The sequence below is a fragment of the Haliotis rufescens genome, unplaced genomic scaffold, assembly GCF_023055435.1.
Source record: "Haliotis rufescens isolate VD_foot unplaced genomic scaffold, xgHalRufe1.0.p SCAF_11, whole genome shotgun sequence".
NCBI lineage: Eukaryota > Metazoa > Mollusca > Gastropoda > Lepetellida > Haliotidae > Haliotis > Haliotis rufescens.
The window spans coordinates 42,571,293-42,582,058 of NW_025963791.1; the positions used below are offsets into that span (position 1 = coordinate 42,571,293).

Consider the following 10,766-nt stretch of genomic DNA (forward strand, 5'->3'; position numbering starts at 1 on the left):
GGCAGCCACATGCACAATACTGTTGATTCTGTAATGCGATTTGGAAAGTACTTTGTCCGTTATTGACAGCAATTACTGACTCAGTGATACGGGTGAGTGCACACCTGCTTGAGTGGACTCGCCTGGCCGGGTACGTTAGCGTGTGAATGAAGTATACCCCCAGACACACGACATTCAAGCGAGACGGGAAGCATCAGCGCGCCTTGAGTATAGTTTGTTAATGGGAAATGCTGATAAACTGTGCCATTGATCGAGACGGGGTGATTGCTCTGAGTTATACTTCCAGGTTAGTTAAGTTACTTAGTTACATGGATTATTGATACAACAGGATATTGATCATGTATAAAGACAGTGATGTGTAATTTATGTACAGCTTCATATTCACTTGGCTATAGTATGGCTATTTTGTTTTAAGGATGACTGGTGGTTCGGTTATACAACGTCAACCTACTCATACTCTTCAATACCGCAAGGTCATTTGCTATACACAATGATATATTGTTAACTTGGCATGTGCAGTGTTCTGCAAAAATACGTTGTGAAAAAATGTGTCTTCATACTTTGGTATTTTGACACCATGATATTGTGATATTGTTGTATGTTTCAGATAAGATCTCTCTTTTGGTGTTGATTTGGACTTGTTACACAGCGGGGGATGGTACGTTGGTCACTTTATATCTTTAACTAACACATTGAGGCTGTAATGTGGCTAATAATTATCTTTTAAATGTTTTCACTGATATAATAGATGTAATAATAATGCCCAATGCACTTCCATAATTTGACTTGTTCCATATGATCTCGTGTATTTCAAGTGAATAACTGACGTGCCTTTGCATGTGTTTGTGACGAGTGCCACCCTTGGGGCAGGATACGCTCACCTTTCCGCGAGCACCTGGTGTCATCACTATTTGATAGTGATTACTAAACACATGATCATCATATAGTCGGAATTGTAAATGAATCTGCTTTCAGCATAGATTTCTTATTAATATGGAAACGGTTTTGTCGCTGTAGTATAATTGATATGTACTGTGAAGTTAGTAGGTCATAAAAACATGAGACAAGGAAGGACGTCAGAACATTTACGAAAACAACATGAAACATCTTTCTTTCATCAGTTGCGTTGTCCGTGTCTTGTGTTCGTTTCAGCATGTTTCAGTCACCTGGAGTCATGGGACTGTATTCATGTTAACGAACCAAGCCATATTGCAACTGTATCCCTGTATCTTCAGTCATCGAAGGGGCGGTCGGGTAGCCTAGTGGTTAAAGCGTTCGCTCGTCACGCCGAAGACCCGGGTTCGATTCCCGACATGGGTACAATGTGTGAAGCCCATTTCTGGTGTCCCCCCGCCGTGATATTGCTGGAATATTGCTAAAAGCGGCGTAAAACCAAACTCACTCCCTCAGTCATCGAATCTGGATGGGACAGAGTTGATATAACTGGTTCTGTATGTTATAGTGAGTGAATGGCACTCATCTCTACAGACATTGTAACCACCCATGCCCCGATGTAGAACATGGTCTCCATGGTGATTCCGGGTAGAATTGGTTCTCAGGATACTTCGATTTTCGTACGAATCGACATGGATCGAAACCTGTCGTTCATCAGGCCTTATGCTTTAAATTCAAGGTTTGTTTGGTCCAGACTTGAATATTGACAGTCTGCCATGACCGTCACCTGTGAAACGTGGTCCGACCGACGGACCGACCCACCCACCCACCCACCCTTCCACCGAGCCAATCTACCGACCCACCCACCTCCCCATCCCACCCACCTTCCCATCCACCGAAGGAGAGGTTGGAGTGAGCTATGTTTACATTTTCACTGTGCAGGGCAAGACGTCAGCTATGAGGTGGTTGAGAGTCACGCCACCCTGCCAGTCTTGACTTGGTGGGAGTCGATAGGCAAATATCCTGATTATGTCATCTCCTGTGAGACGCAACAGAGATGTCTCGTGTCCAGGAACAAGACACGACTGCAGCATCAGGAAGTCATGGTGAGTAACCATGACAACATATACACGGTAGATGTTTGCGATATTTTTGGATGAGACGGCTACTGAGTGACGCTTCCATTGCAATTTACCTGCTCTATGTGTCACTGAAACTGTGTCACCGTCACATTGAGCTTTACCAGTACAAACGGTCGATCATGTGTGTAGGCAAGTTTGCGAAAGAAACTACCCCAAAGTATCTACCTACATGGAGCGTCATGATTTCAGTGTTCTTACAACCGACCATTATCGCGATATATTATGTAGGTTATAGGGGATTAGACTGACATGAACTTTAGAGAGAAGTCTCGCTTCAGTAAGTTTGCTGATGCCTGTCGCAGATAGTTTTATTTCATTCGTGTTCAGCGCAACATAAAAAATGTCGTCACTACAGGCTCTTCTTTCAAAGCGAAAAACGCACGACAACCTTGGCGTCAAATGGCCACACTGCGCACACTCGTCAGTGACGCCTTCAGAACATAGACAGTCAGAAGTTGTACCTTTTGTCAGAGGGACTGGCAATCTTCCATTTATATTTTCAGATGTACGTATTTTACGGCTCATTCTTTCTGTCGAGTGGTCTTCCTTTTCCAAGGAAGGATGGCGATATTTGGGCATTGATCCACGAAGAGTCGCCCATGAACAAAGATTGGCTGTTTTCATTCAGGAGCACTATAGAGCTGTTCAACTACACATCGACTTTCAAGAGGGGATCTGACTACCCGCTCACCACCCACTGGCTGACAAACAAAGAGACACTGCTCAGTAAAGAATATTTAGTCCCCACAGACAGAAAGGACGTGATGAGGACAGATGGTGGCCTAGCTCCAATTATATTTGTCCACAGCGACTGCAACACACCATCCAACAGGGAGCAGTACGTCAAGACGTTGCAGGAATACGTCGATGTAGATTCCTACGGTCCACCTGAACCATATGCAGTCAAACATACACACACAGAGACATACAGACAGACATACACGAATACAGACACACACACATACAGAAACACACATACACACTGATACAGTCACACATACAGACATACAGACAGACATACACACAGACACACACACACAGACATACACACAGACATACAGACAGACATACACGAATACAGACACACACATACAGACACACACACAGACACACACACATACACACACAGACGTACAGACAGACATACACGAATACAGACACACATACAGACACACACACAGACACACACACAGACATACACGAATACAGACACACACATACAGACACACACACACAGACATACAGACGGACATACACGAATACAGACACACACATGCAGACACACACATACACATTCATACACATACACACATAAAGACACACACACACAGACATACACGCATAAAGACACACACACATACATGCAGACATGCACACACACATACACAGGGAATATGCACTTTCAACGAATATTATCAACCCCACACACATACGCACACACACACACACACAAACACACACACACACACACAAACGCGCGCTAACATACACACATACACACACACAAACACACACAAACGCGCACACACAAACACACACACACACACACACACACACACACACACATATTATGTATCCCGAGCCTGTTTTCACTTAGTCATATATGTTATGATATTTTGGAGGCAAATGGAACCCACCGTTTAGGCCATGTCATACATGTAACTGGGCTCATTATCATTTCAACACAATGTTAATTTGTTATCATAATATATAGCATGGTCAGTACAGCTCATAATCTTTTACCACATTTCCGACCTACATGCACCCACTGTTATCAAAATGTAGACTGGGCAAGTCTATCTATTTTGTTAGAAAGATACATGCAGTGTGGAATGAAGAACAAAGCACTTTGCAACTATTAAACTGTAACCATTCTCTTTCTGTTGCATATAGATTCAAGAATCTCGACGGTATAGCAGGCTTCTTGAAGCCAGACTTTTTGAGACTTGTCGCCCGCTACAAGTTTGCTATAGCTTTTGAGAACGCCATCTGTGACGACTACATCACAGAGAAGTTGTGGCGCCCTCTACAGGTGGGAACTGTCCCTATTGTGCTCGGCTCGCCGACAATCAGGGTGAGATGACTTTTGTGTGTGGAAACATTTCAATGAGAGCATATGTTCTTTTACTTGGACCACTAGACAAAAAGATGGCCGAGATGTCTTGTTTGTGTGGTGGCATTTTCGTGAGGGTACATAAGTAATTATATATTTTCTTAGGCTGTACCCAAGACACACAAAGTCGTAAGTCGTAGATTTAAGGGCATAATCATAATTACATTTTCTAAACAACTTCGATACAGTAAACGACTACGATAGGGCAGGGGGTAAGCTTTGGTCTTAAAGTTATCGTCTCGTGTAACGGATGAATGAAAACGTTTTGCAGTAAGCTATTCAACTTAGCGTTAGACAAGACTAACGGAGTAGCTGGTCATCCATGTACAGGTGGAGGGTTCGACAGCGAAGAAAGATTGTCGCTGATCCATTGTTATCATCATGATTATTTTTCAACCACAATTTAAGAATCACGGGTTCTACGTTTGACGCATATACGCCTAAATATTCATGTAACCTTCGAGGACACATCCAGACACAATAATACAGTAACTTAATATATGATTTGAAATTGTGAACCCCCATTGTGATCTGTTTCTATTATCCGAAGAACTGAATGAGAAAAATTAAAGAAGAAAGATAAACTAACGAATAAAGAATGAATATTAAAGTGCCGAAAAAATCATTTCTGTTTTATGGTCATGCTATAAATGTGTACTGTGGCATTAACGGCGTGAAAGGACTTTGGAAATAAATTTGTCATGAATTGAACAAACATGTAGTCGACTAGAATCTCAGCCTCGGAAAGAGTAGTAATTATTATACATCTTTTTTTTCTGATTGTAGTTTGTTCTATTCAAATAAATGCAATTTAAAATCAGCTCTACTTAAATCGTACTTTCAGGACATTTTACCATCCACCAAATCAGCGATTCTGGTCGAAGACTTTGACACTATTCAAGACTTGGCTGCGTTCATCAAGCAGCTTGATCGGAACGACGAACAGTATGAGTCATACCTCCAATTCAAACACACGGGTATTTCAAATCCAACGCTGAAGTCAGAACTCGCCCGGATATCACCAGGGAAGTATGCAGGTGGCAGTTTTGGGAAGGCTGCTTTAGGATATGAGTGTTTCCTCTGTGACAAACTTCACAAGGCGCTTGATGCAACTAAAGCCGGGAAGCCTGTCGCGAAAGCACAGGCAAATCTGAACCATTCTGGATGTCCTTTACCTGCACAGAAATTTGACGAAAACGGCCAAATCGTCCCCGACCATCGCCGAAAGCATAAGTTGGCATTCTACCATATGAACGCGCAGGTGTTCCGCCAGTTCTATGACAGGGCTGAGAACATCACGTCTCACGACCTGTACACAGCCACAAAACAACGATTGAGAAAGGCGCAGGCGAAACAGGAAGACTTGTAGAGCAGGTTTTACTAGGATAAAAAGTAACTTATGGAGTTTACTTGAATCTGTATTTTAAAACACAAAACCCGCCTGCATCCATTAACAAATATATTATATCTGACGTGATAGATGTTTAGTACTTGTCTTTTACTTACAGTTGCAAACTTTATCCCACGAGGAGTGCGAGTGATCAGCTAAATGTGGGCAGACATTCATTTTCTGAGTTGTTTGAAAAAAAATATGCTTCAGATTTTAGTTGCGATTGTTATTAATTTCAAACCGTGTTTACATGTTCATCAAAAGGTGAAATCTCATGCTTGCATATTCACCTAAAAGTGGGATCTCATGTTTACATGTTCATTTAAAAGTGGGATCTCATGCTTACATGTTCATCTAAAAGTGGGATCTCATGCTTACAAGTTCATCTCATGTTTACATGTTCATCTAAAAGTGCGATCTCATGTTCACATGTTCATCTAAAAGTGGGATCTCATGTTTACATGTTCATTTAAAGGTGGGATCTCATGTTCACATATTCATCTAAAAGTGGGATCTCATGTTCACATGTTCATCTAAAAGTGGGATCTCATGTTTACATGTTCATTTAAAAATGGGATCTCATGTTTACATGTTCATCTAAAAGTGGGATCTCATGTTCACATGTTCATCTAAAAGTGGAACCTCATATAACATGTTCATCTAAAAGTGGGATCTCATGCTTACAAGTTCATCTAAAAGTGGAACCTCATGCTTACAAGTTCATCTCATGTTTACATGTTCATCTAAAAGTGGGATCTCATGTTTACATGTTCATCTAAAAGTGGGATCTCATGCTTACAAGTTCATCTAAAAGTGGGATCTCATGCTTACAAGTTCATCTCATGTTTACATGTTAATCTAAAAGTGGGATCTCATGCCTACATGTTCATCTAAAAGTGGGAGCTCATGTTCACATGTTCATCTAAAAGTGGGATCTCATGTTTACATGTTCATTTAAAAATGGGATCTCATGTTTACATGTTCATCTAAAAGTGGGATCTCATGTTCACATGTTCATCTAAAAGTGGAACCTCATATAACATGTTCATCTAAAAGTGGGATCTCATGCTTACAAGTTCATCTAAAAGTGGAACCTCATGCTTACAAGTTCATCTCATGTTTACATGTTCATCTAAAAGTGGGATCTCATGTTTACATGTTCATCTAAAAGTGGGATCTCATGCTTACAAGTTCATCTAAAAGTGGGATCTCATGCTTACAAGTTCATCTCATGTTTACATGTTAATCTAAAAGTGGGATCTCATGCCTACATGTTCATCTAAAAGTGGGATCTCATGTTCACATGTTCATCTAAAAGTGGGATCTCATGTTCACATGTTCATCTAAAAGTGGGATCTCATGTTTACATGTTCATCTAAAAGTGGGATCTCATGTTTACATGTTCATCTAAAAGTGGGATCTCATGTTTACATGCTCATCCAAAAAGTGGGATCTCATGTTTACATGTTCATCTAAAAGTGGGATCTCATGCCTACATGTTCATCTAAAAGTGGGATCTCATGTTCACATGTTCATCTAAAAGTGGGATCTCATGTTCACATGTTCATCTAAAAGTGGGATCTCATGTTTACATGTTCATCTAAAAGTGGGATCTCATGTTCACATGTTCATCTAAAAGTGGGATCTCATGTTTACATGTTCATCTAAAAGTGGGATCTCATGTTTACATGTTCATCTAAAAGTGGGATCTCATGTTTACATGTTCATCTAAAAGTGGGATCTCATGTTTACATGTTCATCTAAAAGTGGGATCTCATGTTCACATGTTCATCTAAAAGTGGGATCTCATGTTTACATGTTCATCTAAAAGTGGGATCTCATGTTCACATGTTCATCTAAAAGTGGGATCTCATGTTTACATGTTCATCTAAAAGTGGGATCTCATGTTCACATGTTCATCTAAAAGTGGGATCTCATGTTAACATGTTCATCTAAAAGTGGGATCTCATGTTTACATGTTCATCTAAAATCGGGATCTCATGTTCACATGTTCATCTAAAAGTGGGATCTCATGCCTACATGTTCATCTAAAAGTGGGATCTCATGTTTACATGTTCATCTAAAAGTGGGATCTCATGTTTACATGTTCATCTAAAAGTGGGATCTCATGTTTACGTGTTCATCTAAAAGTGGGATCTCATGTCTACATGTTCATCTAAAGTTGGGATCTCATGCTTACAAGTTCATCTAAAAATGGGATCTCATGCTGACATGTTTATCTAAAGGTGGGATCTCATGCCTACATATTCATCTAGATGAGTCATCGCATGGTTACATATTGATCTAAATGTGGGATCTCATGGTTACATATTCATCTGAAAGTTGGATCTCATTCTTATTCTCACGAGGGTATTGGACATTTTGTGCAGTTACTGTCGAGGGATCGGGTGGTCAGGCTAGTTGCTTGATGCATATCATCGTATCCCAATGACGTGGGTCGATGCTCATTATGTCAATAACTGGATTGTCTGGTACAGACTCGATTGTTTACAGGCCGCCGTCATATAGTTGGAATATTGCTGAATGCAGCGAATGCAGGGATAATTCAGACAAATGTTTGAATGCTTTTACAATCCTTATTTGGTTGATATAAGAATTCATGTTGCCAACTAAAACAAACACTTAATTTAAGGTAGCTTCTCAGCTGTTTCGTTTCATGTTTCTTCCAGTCTCACACATATATAAATGAGCGTTCAGTAGTTTTTCTGTAGGGTCATAGGAGATATTGAAGTAGGATATCAGTATTCAACACATACAGCATGAATCCATAGTTATATTTATCAACACGTTTTAAAGCACAGCTGTCCATCGAAGGGTGACCCTTCAGCATGACAATGCAACTCAATGAGATGTCAACAGTAACGTCCCCATTGGGTTACATTCTTCACTCACAGACTCAAGTGTAAATTTGTATTTGTAAACGCAGCCTATCGTGAGATAAATACTCATTCAGCCAGCATATACCTACTTATGGAGATGACACTATCTCAATAGATATATGGAAAGGAACACCGTCCTGTAGAAGTAAATAGGGATATTCCTTCATCGCACAGATCAGGGCCATGTATCATTACATCCATAAATCATCAAGAAATAGTAAAACACGCAAATGCATACGTTAAATCTCGTGTATTGAAATCAGTAAATGATATCATGCTATAATCAGAGGCTAAACATCAGTAATCATACGAACTGAGGGAAACAAGTATAAGATTACCTGTAGGGTATCGCACGTGCTACATATGCGGGTTTTGTGTTCAAGTAAAACGAAACAAGAGATTATTCTGCATGCAGTAAACATATCTGATACTAACATTACACTCCGTGACTTCGATTAGTGATCTGATGCTTCTGACCACAACAGTATACATGACTTTTTTTATTTATTTTTTGTAACACACGGAGGCCACAGGAATCCTGCTGGTGTAAGACTGGTGTAACAGCTACATGTTTCTCGGGCTTAAGATGTTTACATGACGGTGTGTTGATTTGCCCGTTCGGATTGCTTTGAAATACTGGTCAGATTGTTATTTACGTTTCAAGAAAGTTATTGTTTCTGTGGTATATTTCTTATTTGTAACATCTATGACATCTCGATCGCCACACCTGCCATATAGCTGCTTGTCCAACTTTTTACTTCTTGTACTGCTATAAACGACATTACATGTATACATGTTCGAACATAATTGACTGTACAAATACGAATGTGTAAAACATCTTAGGATATTACATAAATACTGTTTACAATGTGTACTGTGTGTGTATATTGAAATGTGCGAACTCTTTCGACGTTATAAGAATCATCCTTGATTCGATCCAGGAACCTACGTCGTCATCAGATTTGATCGCTTTTGAATCACCACTAGTCGAGATTTCGCAGTTACCTCCCTTGTATGTCATGCGGAAGGGAAGGGACAGGTAGGCACAGGTGTGTACCGAGGCGGGATTTGGTTATTTTAAGGCATCCAGGACGTACAATTTAATCTCACACAGTTCACATGAAGAACTAGTATACCTGTTTATTCGGGACATCGACAGCATCAAACGTATATAAGGTTTGTGTTTCTTAAATTTAAACTTAAAAACACACGAAACATTAAAGGAAGAGAAACCGAAAGTAGGAATTGTTGGCCCCAAGAAAATAAAAAAAATGTAAAGTATATTGATTTAAATTTCTTTTATTGTTATGGGTTTTACAAATGTTTGACATTCAGGTAAACAAAGTCATTCGTCGAGGTGTAAAAATGACACAATAAAGACATGTTGACTTGGTCCTGAATACTAACGTTCACAGTTACCTCCCTTGTATTGTACTGTGAAGGGGCGTGTCCATTATCAGTAATGAGTGAGTGAGTGAGTTAATATTTAACGTCACATCGGCAATATTTCAGCCATATCGTGACGAGAAGTACATTAATAATACATAAATGTATACAATATAAAAAGCTGTCAACGAAGGACAGTACAATAACTAGAATATCACAGAATCTGTTTAAAACTAGTTGAGAATATATAAAAGTCATAAGTATCAGAGAACACAATATAAAAATGGGCTAGAGATCGCCAGCAACTGAAGGTAGATCACCATGCTAGGGTCCATGGGGACTTACAGTACCTATGCTTCCTACATGGACCCCGGCAGGATTTATAACATCCCTTCAGTCACTGGCGACAGTGTACCACCATTACCAGTAAAGCAAGGCTTGGTTGGTGTTGACGGAGGTGGATTACAGGTCATAAATACAAGACCCTATTGGTAGTTGTTTTAAAGTAAGCTTTTAATATGAAAACAAATGAACATTTCAAACAATGACGACAGTTTACCTCCACATCTACATGAGTGAAGTTGACATCAAATCTCATCTCACATGATCACAATACATTCATATATTCAGTTTCGCTTCATCTATTCAAGGTAAATCTTTTATTGTGGGGAAACAACGATCGAGCTTGTTCTTATGACAGAATTCATAAAAAAAACTATAATGTAGGAACATATTTTATTGAAACAATAGTATAAACAAATACATAGACACACGCTTCTGAAATACCTTGCATGACATGAAGTCACGCTGTGTAGCATCTGTTATTCCTGTAGCACTATGGATTGGTCGATATGGTTACTTTTGTGACAAGAAATGATATCTAAATTACTCATTCGACATGGGTTTACAGAGGCGTTTCAGCATACTTAGTGGTGCACACA

General features: G+C 39.8%; 2 protein-coding genes across 2 annotated transcripts in view; both read left to right on the forward strand.

Moving 5' to 3' along the window:
• The first annotated feature begins 1,670 nt into the window (after positions 1-1,670).
• Positions 1,671-5,693, forward strand: LOC125371702 (alpha-(1,3)-fucosyltransferase 10-like). Its single transcript, XM_048392992.1, has 4 exons — positions 1,671-2,000; positions 2,540-2,886; positions 3,849-4,110; positions 4,994-5,693. Exons 1-4 carry the CDS (start codon positions 1,671-1,673, stop codon positions 5,516-5,518), a joined length of 1,464 nt encoding a protein of 487 aa, XP_048248949.1. The 3' UTR covers positions 5,519-5,693.
• Positions 5,694-9,432: 3,739 nt separating this feature from the next.
• LOC125378040 (E3 ubiquitin-protein ligase Midline-1-like) overlaps positions 9,433-10,766 on the forward strand; it is a 4,686-nt gene continuing 3,352 nt past the window's right edge. The window contains exon 1 of the mRNA XM_048392786.1: positions 9,433-9,615. The gene's annotated coding sequence lies outside the window, so the exon portion shown is untranslated. The remainder of the gene's footprint in view (positions 9,616-10,766) is intronic.

Coding starts and splice junctions, on each gene's coding strand:
- LOC125371702 (XM_048392992.1), top strand. CDS start 1,671: ATGACCGTCACCTGTGAAACGTGGTCCGACCGACGGACCGACCCACCC. Junction 2,887..3,848: donor AGGGAGCAGTACGTCAAGAC/GTTGCAGGAATA, acceptor CTATTTTGTTAG/AAAGATACATGCAGTGTGGA. Junction 4,111..4,993: donor TCGGCTCGCCGACAATCAGG/GTGAGATGACTT, acceptor TCGTACTTTCAG/GACATTTTACCATCCACCAA.